General features: G+C 36.1%; 1 protein-coding gene across 1 annotated transcript in view; it reads left to right on the top strand.

Annotated features, from left to right (window-relative positions):
* The window catches only part of LOC150104484 (RIMS-binding protein 2-like), a 635,427-nt gene that overhangs the window by 364,510 nt on the left and 253,532 nt on the right, over positions 1–17,385 (top strand). The window contains exon 12 of the mRNA XM_090395563.1: positions 7,449–7,591. Coding sequence (XP_090251689.1) covers positions 7,449–7,591 — 143 coding nt within the window. The remainder of the gene's footprint in view (positions 1–7,448; positions 7,592–17,385) is intronic.

Consider the following 17,385-nt stretch of genomic DNA (forward strand, 5'->3'; position numbering starts at 1 on the left):
CCCACTGAAGAGACCTCAATAAAGGTCGAAACTAGTCTGGGTTGTGGCCCTTCCCTTAATGCATAACATTAGACATATCCGCAAGGAGATGTGTTTTGCATTATGGGAGATACTGAGATAGGAGTGTTGGTAGTTTGCTCCACCTTTGCAACGAGTGCCCTGGTGTTGTACCATCTTACCCCAGTCCTGAAGATACTTTCAGGTGCAAACTTTGTTTGCTCACACTTGGATAAAGGATTAAACTAAAGATCATTATAAGTGATTTTAAATATGGGAATACAGATGGCAAGGAGGAGAAAGCTGGCAAGAGATAGAACAGAACATGTGTAGAGTTACCGAGGGATAAGTACATTAGGCCTCATAATGGAAAGCACTTATTATTATCCCAAGATCCCTATGAAGTCAAAGACTCATGTAGGAGATCCCGTTGTCATACACACAGCTCATCATACCATACCTTAAACACATTAAAATACTCTGCAGACATCACACTCTTAGAGAAGCATTCCAATCATTCACAACTCTCCATTCAAAAAAATCTTCTCACTCTCCTGCTCACACCCTCTTTATACAGCCTCCAGGGATGACCTCGTGTTCTTTTCTCCCCAATCTCTTACCATTTTATGAAAAACAACTTCAGCCTTAAACCTATAACAACCCCTTACTAATTTGTACATCTCTATTATATCACTCCTCTTCCTCCTAACAACTAGAATCTGTAAATTGCATCTTCTCAACCTTTCTTCATATTCAACATTTCAGAGAACAGAAATTATTTTAGTCAATTCCTCTGGACCTTTTCCAACTTTTCTTCATCCTTTTTGAAAACTAGTTGACCAAATGTGTGCACAGTAGTCCGTATATGGCTCAATCAAGGTCTTATACAATAGAACCAGAATCTCTTACTTCTACAAGTCAGTGTCCACTGCATCATTGCTAGAATTCATTGTGTTGTCCTCACAATTTTGGCAATGTGTCCTCTAAATTTTAGATCTTTATCCACCATTAACCTAAGATCACTTATTTCCTTCACCTCCAACAATATATCTCCACTAAGAGCAAATTCTATATCCCATCATTGTTTTCCAAACTGTAAAACTTTACATTTTGCAAGAAATGTAAGGTTTTAAAATTAAACACAACATGTGTTGTGTTTAAATTTGGAGAGACTGGTGAGTAATATCCAAACTCCCTGCTCTAGTTTAACAATCAACTTTTCACGTGATAATCTATCAGAGTAAATCAATGTATATCCATTTCCTTCATCCAATGCAGCTGTCACCTTATTGCAATAAGTGAATAGATTACAAAAACATGATCTCCCTATAGCAAATCATGTGCTGTCCATGAAAGATAATACCACTGTTGTCAACTTAATTCTGGATCTTGGTTTCTCACCAGCATCCTCAATACTTTAAGCACAACACCTGACACACAGATTGGGCAATAAATTGATGGTGAGTTCTTTTAATCTCCATTATGAAGGGATACAATCTTTCCTTCCTTTCACTATTTTGGAACTTGACTCAATGTCAGATTCACATTAAACAAATAAGTCTCCATATTATAAGGCCCATAGCCATATCTATCTAAATATTTCGTTCTATTTACCTCTATCTCACACTATACAGCCTCAAAACCATCAAAAGCATCCCCCCTCCCTTTTTTACCTTTTTTATCTTCATGAAAACTATCATATCCTTCCATCTCTATTCCTGTCAGGATGTCATCTTCATCCAACTATCTCTCACTTACTCCAAAATTTTTTCAATAAATGAACGCAATCAATGCAACCATTTCACTTCCCTTATTTCTCATGCTCCTAGCATTTGTATACAAACATAAGAGCTCATTCCTGTATCTATAGCAAGTTTCACTGGTACCACTTGTTAAATGTAATTTCTCCATCCCTACATAGAGCTATTTCTTTTTCTCCTCACTAATCCCAATATCTTCTTCAAATCCAACTGTTCTCCTTACATCCCAGGCCATCCTATTTCCTTCTTGTCCACCCACCCACCCACGCACGCGCGCGCGCGCACACACACACACACACACACACTTGATCTTTAAGCATCAAGCTTCATACACTGTGTTTTCCCCTGTCCACCCTGAGCCTCCCCATTTCCCTGTTTGTCTTGCATATATGTTCTCTCATTCTCTAAACTCATGCTAATCACTTCTTCGTTCAATAACATTACTCTTCATTACTCTTGTAGTAATAATATTACTACATTACTCTTTCACATGGCTTCTTATTTTCTCAGATTTATTCTCTGCACTTATCACTTTCACTTCAAGTAGTCTCTTGAAATGACCAAAACTATTCAAATGAAATCCACCACTCTTATTCAGTTCATTTTATCCATCAAACTCATTCCACACATTAACAAACTGCACTCCTCTCTCTTCACACATTTCTGTTAACACATCATTCATAATCCTTGCTCTCCACCTCATCTCATCACATCACTGTCATGCCTGGCCAACACACTGACTACCTTTCCTATCACACTATTATCTTTTATCCTTCTCAACAACCTCCTAATATCCAGTCTTACATTCTCCTTGTTCTCAGTCAAGTCGTTGTTTCTACTACCACTACCAACTCTTTTGTTTGCTCTTCTCATATGTAATGCTTCAATCACTCTATTAATTTTACCTCCCAGAAAACAAACCTTGTGCATATTTTCAATTACACACCTCTAATAATCGAATCCCCATACAATGACACCCATAAGTTTTTCATACGAACATTATTCATTCATTTTCTTCACTCTTCCATACATATTGACAATTCTTTTCATTCATTCTGAATCCACTTTATCTCTTGCTTTATCTTTACCAACTCAGCTTTCAAATCTTACAGTATTCTTTCACTAGTATTCACTCTCACTATCTTCTCCTCAGTTACACAAGTTGGTTTGCAATTAACTCTCCTTGCTATCTTACCATTAATTGCACTCTGTTTTTCAACATTATTATCACATGCTTTATGATCATTTGAACTCTTTTCCTTGATATCACTTCAGCATACTTTCTGAACATTCACACAATCTTATTCAAGTACCATTTCAGATGCACTACCATGTTTCTTACTCATATTTAAACAAGCATCGTGGTTCATCAGAATATCACACTTCCTACATACACACGCTTGCTCCTTCTCTTATTCAGCCTCTCCACGTGAACATCTGTGACATCTTCCCATGCATATACCTTTTATTATTATTATTATTAATATCACAATACCTGTAGTCAAAGAGCGATTGCAGGAGGTCCCTTTTTCACATACACAGCACCCCATACAGTGCCAGAAATACAATCAAATTCTCTGTAGACATCACACTCTGAGACAATGCATTTCAATCATTCATAACTCTCCATGCAAAAAACCTACCTCTCACGCTCCTGTTCACACTCTCCTTATACTGATCTTCTACCCTGATCTTCCTGAAAAACCTTTTCAACCTTAATCCTATAACAATCCCTTACCAATTTGTATGTCTCTATTACATCACCTCTCTTCCTCCTATCCAGTAGACTGTAAATTGCATCTTCTCAACCTTTTTTCATATTCAATATTCCAGAGATCAGAAACTATGTTAGTCAATCACCTCTGTAATTAAAGACACCAAGAAATTACATACTTGGTTTAATCCTTTATCCAAGTGTAAGCAAACAAAGTTTGCACCTGAAGTATTTTCAGGACTAGAGCAACTAGTTTGTTTTGTATTCTGTTTCATCCTAAACATTACTTCTCTTCTTATAAACTCTAACACTTTATACATCCCAAATATGCACAAAGTAAAGTATATAAGTTAATGACAGAAGTATATAAGTTAATGAAGGTGTTTCATAAGATTGACATACAACCTCTGTTCAAAAAGAAACCGAACTTTTCAAAAATAGAAGAAACTAGTGGCACCACCTGTTGTATCTCTTTGTTGTCAAAAGCGGCAACCTTCATTAGTGTTTTGTCAACTGTTTATGACATGTGTTTCATTAGAAGCCGAATTATAGTGTCAAGAGTGACAGTGTGTTTTGACGAACGATCGGTCGTCACGATATTCATGCCGTATGCAACGAATTCTTGCTATCAATCGCTTCAAAACTTTGAGATAAAACTCACCATTGACCGCTTGGCCAGGCAGAATGAATTCTTTATGGGTAATGCCCTTCGAATCATAGAAACAAATCAGCATTATCTTTACTTTTGACTTCTCCAATCGGATGCCCCTATTCTGGTGGTCTCCACTCAACACTCTGGCACTTTGTTTCAGGCTCATACTCAAAACACCACATTTTGTCACCAGTAACGATCGTTTCAAGAAAGTTTGAGTCCTTACGAGAGGTTTTAATGAGGTCCTTGCAGTGTTCAATTCGATACATTTTTTGGTTGTCAGTAAACTTGTGGGGAAAAATCGCACTTTTTGGATGTTAACTCAGTCCAATTGTTGGATGGCTCGGCATTTCGTCGTCCTCAAGCGTCTCATGACCTCTTTGAAATTGCTTAAACCACTCGTAAACTTGAGTATGGGACAAGCATTCATCACCGTATGCTTGTTGAAGCATTTGATGCATTTCGGTAAAACTTTTACCAAGTTTAATACAAAAGTCAATCGCAGCTCTCTGTTTGAAACTCATTTTCTGACCGTTTGTCAAAACACACTGTCACTCTTGGCACTATAACTCCGCTTCTAATGAAACAAATGTCATAAACAGTTGACACAACACTAATGAAGGTTGCCACTTTTGACAACAAAAAGATACAACAGAAGGCGCCACTAATTTCTTCTATTTGCGAAAAGTTCGGTTTCTTTTTGGGCAGAGGGTGTAGAAGACTCTTTTCAGTACATGGCAGGAAGGGAGAGACCAAATGGATTAAAAGGTAATTGTGTAAGCATGTGTTTAGCAAAAGTTTTAGAGTTACATTTTTTGCTTGGAGGGTGGTCAATGGATGGAACAGGCTGTCAGAGTCTATTGTGAGTGTTTAAACAGTGAATAAATTTAAGGAGAGGTATGATATGTATCATGTCAATAATGTTAGTGTGTGAATAATGGATCTCCTATATAAGAAGTCTTCTGACTCGTTGTAGGAGATACTTACATAATAATAATAATAATAATCAAATTCCTGCCATGTACCCTCCAGGGGGGCTACAAGATATCATAGTGCTACATGAAAAATTTACATCGTTACTAACTTCCTATCTACAATTTTCCTCCAAATCAGTCTGTTACCAGTCAAGACTCCAACATTATCAGATCTTATATTTCTATCTTCTAAGGCCCTTTTTACCGTATCAATCCAAATATATCTTGGTCTTTCTCTGGGTTTTTTTCCCTGCCAAGCTGGCAGAGAACACTTGTTTTGCTAATCTTTCCTCTTCCATTCTGTTTAAGTGATCATACCACCTGAGATTAGCTGTGCTAACATATTCCTGGATGCTAACAATGTCAAGTTCTTACCTAATATCCTCATTTTTAATAAGATATTGCCATTGATGCCATCTGTTCATGTCCCTAATCTTTCTCAGGACTCTCATAGCACCAGTCTCTAGTCTTTGATAAAGTGTTTTACTTCTGACCCAGCTCTCAGAACCATAAGTTAAAATTACTTTGAACACTGCCTTGTATACAGCAAATTTAGTGTTTTGAGACTAATTTCTCTCTTGTTCCATATAAATTTATTCAGTTGATTTCCTACTATACCGGATTTGTTAATTCTGTTGTCTATTTTCATATTTAATTTACCATCTTCAAAAAAAATCGTGCCTAATTGGTGAAATGTTTTACTTGTTCTATAGGTTCAACATTCACAATGCAGTTGATATTTTCAATTCATTTCCCTATTTGCATTGTCTTTGTCTTTTTATTGCTGACCTTCATACATATCTATTACAATAGTTATTCAATTTAATCAGGGAATCTTGCAGACTTCTAGTGGATTTATTTACAAGTATAACATTGTCTGCATAAAGCAAAGAGCTGACATTAACATCTCCAATTCTGATATAAGGTTTAATACCACTTTCCTTTATAATGTGATCCATATAGATAATAAGTAACAGAGGGGATAATATACATCCTTGTCTGACACCAGATTTAACATTAGACCATCTTTGTGTACTTCCTTCAATTCTAACTGCTGACTTACAACTCAAATAAAGACTAAGTATTGCTTGATATAATGCCCCATTGACACCATATAACTGTAGCATTTTTTGGCTCTACAAAACTTAAATACAAATCGTTACTATATTCCCATGATTTCTCAACTATTTGTCGGAGAGTGAAGATCTGATCCTGACAGCCTCTGTTTAGCCTGAATCCAGTTTGTTCTTCACCAAGTTTTTATTCCACAATCCTCAACGATTTCTCAGGTATACTTGTGTAAATTTTACCAGAAACACTCAGTAGAGAAACACTTCTGCAATTCTGACATTCAGTTTTATTTCCCATTTTATATATGGGTACTATGAGAGCTCTACTCCAATCATCGGGAATTTGTCCCTCTGTCCAGGCCTTCTGAACTATGCAGTGCAGCCCCTGTGTGACTTTTATACCTCCATACTTGAGCATTTCTGGTAGAATATCATCTACTCATGCTGTCTTACTATATTATTATTATTATTATTATTATTATTATTCAGGCCTCCAAGGAGTCAAAAGACTCATCGAGGGAGGTCCTTCCTAAGACATAAAGTCTGTCAAGACTCATCGAGGGGAGGTCCCCCCCTGAGAAACACAAAGTTTATCATACCACTCTTTAAAGTCACTGACCGTTCTCGCTCCCACCACTCCATCAGGCAATGCATTCCACGGCTCAACCACCCTCCACACAAAGAAACCACTCCTTACCCTCTTGCTCACAGTTTCCTTTCGTAACTTCCAGGGATGGCCTCTTGTCTCTTCAGTGGGTACCAGGCTCCCACTGATGAGACCTCAATAAAGGTCGAAACTAGTCTGGGTTGTGGCCCTTCCCTTAATGCATAACATTAGACATACCCGCAAGGAGATGTGTTCTGCATCATGGGAGATACTGAGATAGGAGTGTTGTAGCTTGCTCCACCTTTGCAAGGAGTGCCCTGGTGTTGTACCACCTTACCCCAGTCCTGAAGATATGTTCAGGTGCAAACTTTGTTTGCTCACACTTGGATAAAGGATTAAACTAAATTTATTATAGTCTGACCAAGTGAAAAATAAACTTTCAATATAATGATCTTGATATTCAGTATGATCTGTGTATTTCACTGCCCTCTTCATATCATCCTAATTTCATTCTTTTAAAATCTTTTACTCACACATCAAACTGCTTTTAGCCATCAGTATTATTATAATTTATTATACATTTATTTATAAAGGTAACATTAATGTTTATTTTAATACATTATCTGATAGATCTTGATAAATAAATATAAAAAGTTATTTCAATATTATCTCAGGTGATCATGCTTTGCTAGATATCAGTAAACTCTTATCAGTAGAAAAGAAAATAATTACTGTAAGAACAAAGTCTGAAGATAGTATGTCTGTGGATTCTATGGCTTGTGTCATTCCACAGGAGCTGTTGCAACTAGAGAAATGGGTAAGATATGAACTTGTTTTCTATTTTTATGAAATAGTTATTTTATAAATATAACTGATGATAATATTGTATACTAGATTTAATTCTAAATTATGATAATAATGTCTGCTGGCATTCTTATGATTATTAATATTATTACTGGATCTTAGGTGGAATCAAGATCTGTGTTAAAATAAGATAATATAATGGAACAATAACACTAGAAATTTAATTGCATAAAATTTTCATGAAAGAATCGGGGGCATCTTCAGTATGAAATTAAATACTAAGCAAGGCATAAACAATGTAACTGATAAATCAACAATAAGAATGTATCAGTCCCATGCAAAAGAAAAGTAGAGTAGGGTCCAAACATGTGCAGATGTGGCAGCCCTGCAAGAGGATTTGGATAAACTAGACAGATGGGCAAATGAATGGGTGTTTTGGTTTAATGCAGCAAAATGTAAAGTCTTGAAGTTTATCCATCGATAGGAGGCTGCATATTCAATTGGAGGAGCTGTACTGGAGAAAGTAGGGGAAACAAGAGATCTGGGGATGATGATTGATAGAAAACTGAAATGCAGGAAGCATATTGCAAAGGTGGTGAAAGTAGCCCAGAGCAATACTGAGAAGGATTCTGACCTGCAGAGATAAAAGAGTTATCATTCTGTTGTATAACACCCTGATCAGACCACACTTAGACTATTGTTTTCAAATTTGGTCCCCAGGATTTGAAGGGGATAAATTAACTGTGGAAAGGGTACAGAGGTGGATAACAAAGATGGTTTCAGGACTGTACAATGTTGGTTATGAGATCGGCTGAGGCAATGTGACTGCAGAGTTTGGTAGTTAGAAGGAGGAGAGGTGATATGATCGAGACTTTTAAATTGTTGAGAGGCAGTTACAGGGTGGACATTAGGGAGTTCTTTTGCTATGTGGAACAGCAGGAAGGAGCAATGACAAGGGGCCATCCCTGGAAGTTACGAAAGGAAACTATGAGCAAGAGGGTGAGGAGTGGTTTCTTTGCACGGAGGGTGGTTGAACCATGGAATGCATTACCTGAGAGAGTAGTGAGGACAAGAACGGTCAAGGAGTGGTATGATAGACATTGTGTTTCCTATGACACACCTCCCACAATTTGGACTGTGTCAGTGTAGTAAGATTTCATAGCTTTCTTTATATGTCTCCCCCAATCTGAAAAGATCAGATGGGCTTAAGTGGACAACTGTTTGCCTTTTCAAGTTCATTCTAGTTAATTTCTATTTTTTTATTTTATGGTTATTATTATCATTCTTATGATTTCCAGAGACTTCCAGAGAATCAGAAACTCATTGAGGGAGGCCACATATCAACCTCATTAGCTGAAATATCTTTTCTTAAATTCACTCACACTACCTGCACCACCTTCATAAGCAATGTGCCCAATCACACACTGCTTGACTAGAGAAAACTCTTGCTATCATCCCTTTATTGACAGCATTCATTCCCAACACTTCCATGGATGTCATCTAGTTCTCTCTCTCTATTCTCTATAAAATTAAAAATTCCATTTACTAATTTCCTGTACGACCCTTTTAGAAGTTTGTAGGTTTCTATCATATAAGCTGTCTTTCTCCTGTTGGCTAGTGTTTGCAGTCTACAAATTCTTAATTTGTCTTTCATGATCTACATTCCACAATCATGATATCATTTTTAACACTCGTCATCCTGAAAACCAGGAGGAAAGAACTGTGCACAACAGGCCAGGTGTGGCTGTATCATGGCCTTGTAAAGAGGTAGGATGGCTTCCTTATCCTTACACGTATAATTCTTGTTTGAATTTTATTTTATTTTATTAATTGCAATTATCTTCTGAGTTGTATTTGCAACTCTTGCTATATGACTGTTGAACGTCAACTTACTGTATGCTAAAACTTCCCTGGCCTGAGTTTCTTCTTACATAATCCCACCAATATAATATGCCATTGAGTATCTCATACAGCAAAGTGCACAATTTTACATTTACTAAGATTGGACTAATAGCTTTTTTTCACATGCCCAGCATTCCGACATGTTCCAATCATTATGCAAGTGCTGCATGTCATTCACATTCCTGATTATCCTCACCAATAGCTTGTTATGTCACTAGTCAAACTTTCTCAATATCATTATTAATATATGTCAGCTGGAGAAGCTGTTGCAGCAAGAGAAAGTAGTGACTGACGTTATTGGAAGACTTGAGGAAGCAAGAGTTATTGTGGAAGCGTAGGAGAGTAGTGTAGGAAATCTTGTGAATGCAAAAGTGGCACTTTTGCATTTGCAAGATTCATTTCATTGCTTTCATGCCACTGACTTTTGCATTAAGTGAGTGGTGAATGAAAAGAAAGAGAGAAAGAACACAAGGCTGATGGGGGGAATGGGGGGGGTAAACAGGGAGAAACTATGTGAGAAGTATAAATAATGGTCTTAGGAGTGGATGTGTCAGTGTACAAAAAAGGATTAAGATAATCTGGGATGTAAAGGTAACATTTAGGTCTGTGAAGAAGAATGACTTGGGAGGGAGTAAAGAGAGTTTATTCAGTCAAAATTTGTCAGAATAAGTGAGACATAGTTGGACGAAATGTTTAGTAAGGTGTTACTATAGTGGTATATGCGAGGATTCAGGATCTTGGATTTAATTATCTCATCAGAAGATGTTGTTGTAAATGAATAGTGTCAAATCTTCCTCGAATTGATGAAATGATCACTTAAGTGAAGTGAACACTTGGATGGTGGCCAGCCATATCAGGACTACTCTGAGAAAGTTTATATGTGGTACTTGTAAGGCATTTGATTATGACAAGCTCATGAGGTGGTTTACAGCCATATCATGGAATGAGGAATTGGATGGAAGGGAATCACTGCTGCTTGGTCCCTTCTAACTGTTGGATCGTCCTTCCATAGTAGTAATAGTACATCCTGTCTTTTGATCCACCATCTTGTTTTAACATTGTTATTATTAAGGTTAATTAATTGTATGTTGATTACTAAGCCAAATATAGGCTTATTGCCACCCTATATTCAGATTAGTCTATGCAAAATAGTGGAATGAAATATTAATTAACTTTAGCAGTCTAATTTTTATATATAAGCCGAGTTTAACATCAACATTTAAGGTTCCCGCTAGGTCCGATAATTTTATGAATGGTGTAGTAAAAAAGAATCAGGCTAACAACAAATTGAAATCAATAAATCAAGACATTTAATGCAGGGTTATATAATATAAACATAAGCATACTTTGGATACAAGATAATGCAAAATTAACTCTGTTCAACAACTCAGAACATTCACTCAACTCTTGGTATCAAACATTGAGTCTTTAAAATCTGGTTTCTCCCTATCAAACAAAGATAGTTCTAAAGTTTAATATCACTGAAATTCACAGCAAATATTTTAACAATTGTATTCTCTAATTATCCCTTAGTCAGAAATCACATAGTTCAGTCAAGAGGTAGTTATCACTCTTAGGAGGGGAGACTATTAATCTTCTAGCTTCGGCTAATTTCAGCATAAACACCACAGTTAATATTAGGATTTAACAGGAGGAGTTAATTCTTATAACTTCACTCTAAAATGCTATAAAGTACAACTGTTCTTACCAGAATAAATCCTTGCACATATTGTTCATTGAGGCACACTTAAAACTTTAGTTAACTATAACTGGAGCTACACATTTCAAAAGTAATCTTCTTTAAAATAACTTCATCACTAATCTCAGCACATCACAAATGCAGACACACTTGCACTCGAAAATTCACATATTCCTCATATACTACTTTGCAATAGAATCAGCTTTCCACTAATCTTCCTTGGAAGCTCTGGAGTTCAACATTAACTTCAGAATTCCATATCAATATTCTGCATAGTCAATTTATATCTCGATCCTTCATGATCTAATTACAGCACTTAATTCCTATTACTACAGCCTCTTACTTAACTTCTTTAAAATAACTTAATCATTAATCTCAGCACATCACAAATGCAGACACACTTGCACCAGAAAATTCACTTATTCCTCATATACTACTTTGCAATAGAATCAGCTTTCCACTAATCTTCCTTGGAAGCTCTGGAGTTCAACATTAACTTCAGAATTCCATATCAGTATTCTGAGTAGTCAATTTATATCTCGATCCTTCGTGATCTAATTACAGCACTTAATTCCTATTACTACAGCCTCTTACTTAACTCCGTGCTGCTAATAAATAATTTCCTCATCTCTATTGTACTGTTCTGAATGCCGTTACTGTGCTGATTGTACCAACTGCACTCAGTCCCTAGTTCCCCAGTTCTAGTGCTGACTGCTCTGCTTGCTCTTGACTGCTCGACTCTCCGACTCTCTTTGTTTAATCTGGCTTTCCATTTATATACCTTCACTCCTTTTTCCTGCCAAAACTTGTTCTCACCATCCAGCTTATATCAATTCCATCTCACGTCCATAACTCACGCGCTACCACGCTCGCGCTTTCTACTTTTAACTCCGTCTCCATGACAACAATTAGAGCAGTACATTAGCATAAGCATTACATAATATTTTACCTTTACATACATAAATAAAATAAAAGGATATTTTTCAATTCAAATAATATATAATTAAATAAGAATTATTTAATTACTATTAATATAAGAATAAATAAAATAATCTGAACGTTATTTTTATTCAGAGTTCTTTCCATTATTTATACATATCTTAGATTAAATAATTAAATAAAAAAAACTCAAAGGTAATTATATGAATAATAGTTTATAACAAGAGATTTACATTAAATAATATCTACAAATGTAGCCTTTGATATGGTGGATTATGTTGGATTCTGAAGGGAGTATTAATAATTTTAATTTCTCTTCATTCAGAATCCAACATAACAAACTATTTGGCAGAGGCAATGACTGAATGTATTCCAATGGTTAGGAGATTTAATAAGGTAGATGTAAAATTGATGACTAAATGAAAATGGCATTGTGGAGGCAGCACAAGAGGAGTACAAAGAGCAAATAAGAAATGTAACTTTCTTGGTAAGGGTAGGAAGAGTGTAGTATGAGCAGCAGTCAGCAAATGAAGCTAAAAAAAAATAATAGGGAATTTTTTTTATATGTAGCCAGTAGAAAGAAGAATGATTATGGAGGGATGATAATGGTCAGTGATAAGGGTAGAATGATAACCACTGATGAGGATTAAATGAGCATTTCATTGAAGTATTTTGTCCTTGTGAATGTAGCATAATGTAGAACTTGAGAACAGGGGAATAGTGGGGGGGGGGGGGGGGAAGAGCTATGATGGTGAGTGAGCAGGAGATGTAAACTTAATCTCAGTAAGGCTATATGACTTGATCATATCACCACCTGTCTTGAGGGAATGTTTCAGGGAGTTAACAACAGCTCTAATGTACCACTTTAACCTAAGTCTTAGATTGGTCTGCCTAGTTCCAAAGGACTGGAAAGAAGACAAAATTGGTCTGCTTCATAAAGTTGTAGCATTGGAAGATGTCTTGAATAGACTGGGTGAACAGGCAGGTGTGTGGGGCTACCTGTTTAGTATAACAAAGTGTAAGATTTTCAGATTGGCCTATAATATGGCTTCAAATTATAGGCCAATCTACATGTCTGGAGTTGTGGTCAAGGTGATAGTGAGGACTAGGATTCAGAACTGGGTTGACAGAAGCAGAATTCTCTTTGATGGACAGCATAGGTTTGCTAAAGGAAGATTGTGTTTTTGATAATCTGCTTACTAAAAAAAAAAGGTAAAAAATGCATTGGGCAAGGTGGGGCAGGGATCTGCACACACAGAAGTATATTTAGATTTTGCAAAGGCCTTCTATAGATTGCCACATAAAAAGCTGGTAATTAAATTGCAAAAAGATTGACTCACTCAGTTTCTCAACTCTGAAATATTGAGTATGAGGTCAGATGAGAGAATCAAAATTGCAGAGCCTAGTCAATACAATGAGGAAGGGGGACATGATTGAGATATATAAGTTGCAAAGGAGTAATTACCAGATTAATGTGGATGAAATTTTTCATAGAATGGCTGGAGACAGAGGGAAAGAGGCATCCCTGGAAGCTGTACAGTGTAACAAGGGAGGAGTAGATTATTTGCAAGAAGAGTGGTGGGAAACTGGAATGTATTGTCTGATAGTGTGGTGAGTGCAGAGACAGCAAATGCATTGAAGTTCAGTGTATGATGAGCTGTGTGTGAGAGTGGGATCTCACATGATGAGTCTCTTGACTCTATGGAGGCCTGATGATGGTAACAATATTATTAGCCTTTTGTATCCTTGTCAAAACCTTCAAGGCTCAAAGCTGTATAACTTATAACTAGGAGGAGACCTCCACGTAGCTTTTTAAGGGATGCAGAGTTGATTGGGGTTTCTGATCAAATGCCCAATCCTCACCTTCTTGTGATGCACTCTGTTAGATACTGAACAAATGAGGATGAGCTGACAATTTGGGATTTAGCAAACTAAATTGTATTCTTATTAGGTAAACGACAATGCTAAATGATGGTACAGCATGACAGAATTTCATGCTCACTGGAGCATCACCTGGTTAAACAAGGCTCCCATTGTTTTCGCCAGGGAACCAGCGTGAACAGCAAAAAGTCAGCTACAGGAGCAAATCCCTGACCACATCTAAACTCAACATCAACTCAAGATTGGTACTATCAATATAAGAAAGCTTCAATGGAAAAGAAATCAAACTAATAGAAGAATTGGATAAGTATCAGATCAACATAACAGACATTACTGAAACAAATAAGACAAAAACAGATCAGAGCTTTCTAAGTGACAAATAGAATGTGATATATCCTGGAAATAACAATCAGGGAAAAGAGGGAGTAACCATAGTACTCAACACTAAATATGAGTTTAATCTTGAATGGCAGGCAGTATCAAGTAGAACAGCGTTTCTCAAACTTTCTAAGCCCAAAGACCAATAAAATGTCTAAAACAATTCTACGGACCACTAACTTACAGAGGCACAACTGGGGGGGGGGGGGGGGGAGGGGGGGGGAAGCAATCCACCCCAGGCGGCACTTTTTTGGCATTTAAGAAATCTTGCCATACTGTCTATAAAACAACAACTGAGTGATGAAATAGACTTCGACAATGTCATCGACGATTTCGCGAACAGAAAAGCAAGAAAAATAACATTTTTTTAGAATGTTAGATTGCTTACTTCAAAAATAAATATAGTGTTTTTAATTTATTTCCCTATATTTCGTTTTGACTTTTTGAAATTTTTTTTAAAAACTGTAGGAATTACCAACATTTCTGAAAAACTGTGCCATTTATAACATAATAAATCTAAAAGAATGTTTTGAATACATATGGAAACGTAATTAATTAAATTGGAAGTAAACAATTAAAAGTGTATCATCATTGAACAAAGTTTTAATTTTTATCAAACAAATAAATAATATGATATAATTATGTTACTACTTACTTTTAATGAGATGGTTGAGCTTTTCAGCCCTTGCAGAGTTGCTGGATATCTGGCTCAATATTGGTCAACTTCAGTCGAAGATCGGCACACACACTAAGACGATTTTAGTATTTTGTTTTTATTTGAAGGAGCAATGAAAATCCTTTCTCACAAAGATATATTATAGAAAACTGCATGAAGATTTTCGGTGGTGCTTCAGATAATTCGGGAAATTCACTTCTCATCGAAGGCGAGATCCAAAATCGAGCCAATCCAAGATCATGGAATTGCATTTTAAGTCCACTGTCACTTGAAAGCTCAATTAAATTAACTGTTCTTTTTTCGATAATGAAAGGTCATCCTCATGACTGCAAGCCTGAAATGGATCGCTACCCTCCAGAAATTTCTTATAAAAGTTATTCGGAAAATATGTTTCGAAATTCTGTTTTGGATGTTTGAGGTGGTCACAAACCCATTCCAGAAACTCAGAATCAACAAAAATATCATTTTCCACTAAAAAGGATTCCAATGTTGGAAAAGGTGCAAATTGTCTGTCTTTTACATAATTAATCCATAAAACCAGTTTTTTCTCGAATACCTTTATTTTGTCGTAGGCATCAAGAACAGTTAAGGAATTTCCCTGAAGGGCGAAATTTAGTTCATTTAATTTCGAAAAAATGCTGAAAGATAGGATAGTGCTGATAACCATGCTTCGTCAACAAGGAGTGATGCAAAATCAGAATTATGTTCATTTACAAATAATAAAACTACGTGCTTTAATTGAAATAACTTTGTTAGTACTTTACCCCTGGAAAGCTAGCGAATTTCAGAATAAAGCAAAAGTTGTATATATTCACCATTTCATCGCAGAGTACTGAAAATAACCTGTTATTTAGTGGTTGAGCTTTAATAAAATTAACTATTTTTTACAGCATCGTATAGCACAGTTTTAAATTCTGGTGGCATTCCTTTGGAAGCTAACGGTTCCCTATGTATGAAACAGTGCACCCAATTCATATCCAGAGCTACTTCCTTGACTATAGAAACAACCCCATTATGCATGCCTGTAAGGATGCAAGCTCCATCCGAACAGAAGCCTATGCATTTTTCCCAATGGATCTCTTTGTGTATTATGTAATTATTGAGAGTGTGAAATATTTATTCTCCAGTTGTTCGGGATGGCAAAGTTCTACAAAAGAGAATATCATTATGAATTGTTATCATGCGCATATCTCACGTACCATATTAACTGAGCATCATCATTAATAACATCAGTAGTCTCGTCTATTTGTAACGCATAATAAGGGCTCTTCTTAACTCTTTTGATTAACTGAGATTCTACGTCACCTACAATATCATTAATTCTGCGACCGACAGTGTCATTTGAAAGAGGAATCAAATCAATATCTTTTAGTAACTTGTTGCCAAACATAGTTTTAACCACATCTTTTATAGCAGGAAGTAGCAAATTTTCCCCGATAGAATGAGGTTACCCTGTTTTCGCTATGCGCAAACTTAAGAGATAGGATGCTTCCAGTGCCTTACTATTAATGGAACCCATGGCCGAAACTATATCTTTCCCATGAATTAATGTCCCTAAGCATCACCAAAAAAATTCAATTGGCTTATTTTTCACATCACAATGTTTAGTTTCTAAATGTCGTTGGAATTTTGCAGGTTTCATGCACTCATTCGACAACACTTCATAACACAAAACACATAGAGGTTTCTGTTCAATTTCATCTCCCACCAAGTAAACCCGAATTCCAAATATGAACTGTTATATTTTCTACTGTATTTTTTCTTTGAACTGCTTGTTTCTTCTACTTTAATAATAACAGATTTACTCGCGTTACAACACGTGTATCACAATTAGGATTAGCATCACCTGTTTCATTTGCTCTTCTTTTCAAGTCCTAGTTCTAAGCCACTTTTCCATTATTAAAAAAGTTTCCGTAAAATATATAAATACTGGGGTTTAACTCAGTCCAAGTATCACTTGGACTGAGTTCACTTTTGAAGGAGGGAAACCTTCAATAATAAAAAATCAATGAGCAAACAATTGGTTGAAATGTGGATAACACATGTTCACTTCAAATCTGACAAAACAGCAAGGAAAGACAAAAGCAATAAAACGATATTGTTGTTCATTTCATCCCTCTTTTATTATGCTTCATTCTGCTGCTAAATTTGTAGCAGCAGAGTAGCAGCAGAATGACGATTAATAAACAAGGGGTGAAGTGAACAACAATATAGTTTTATTGATTCCGCCTTTGAACATTCTGATGCTATTTGGTTTTTTTTTGTTTTTTTAAGTCTCCATTTGATTTCGATAATTTTTACTTATTCAATTTTAATTTTTTTGTTTCGATAA

This window comes from Typopeltis vanoorti, chromosome 7, assembly GCF_054136105.1.
Source record: "Typopeltis vanoorti isolate ZY-2024b chromosome 7, IOZ_Tvanoo_1.0, whole genome shotgun sequence".
Lineage (NCBI taxonomy): Eukaryota > Metazoa > Arthropoda > Arachnida > Uropygi > Thelyphonidae > Typopeltis > Typopeltis vanoorti.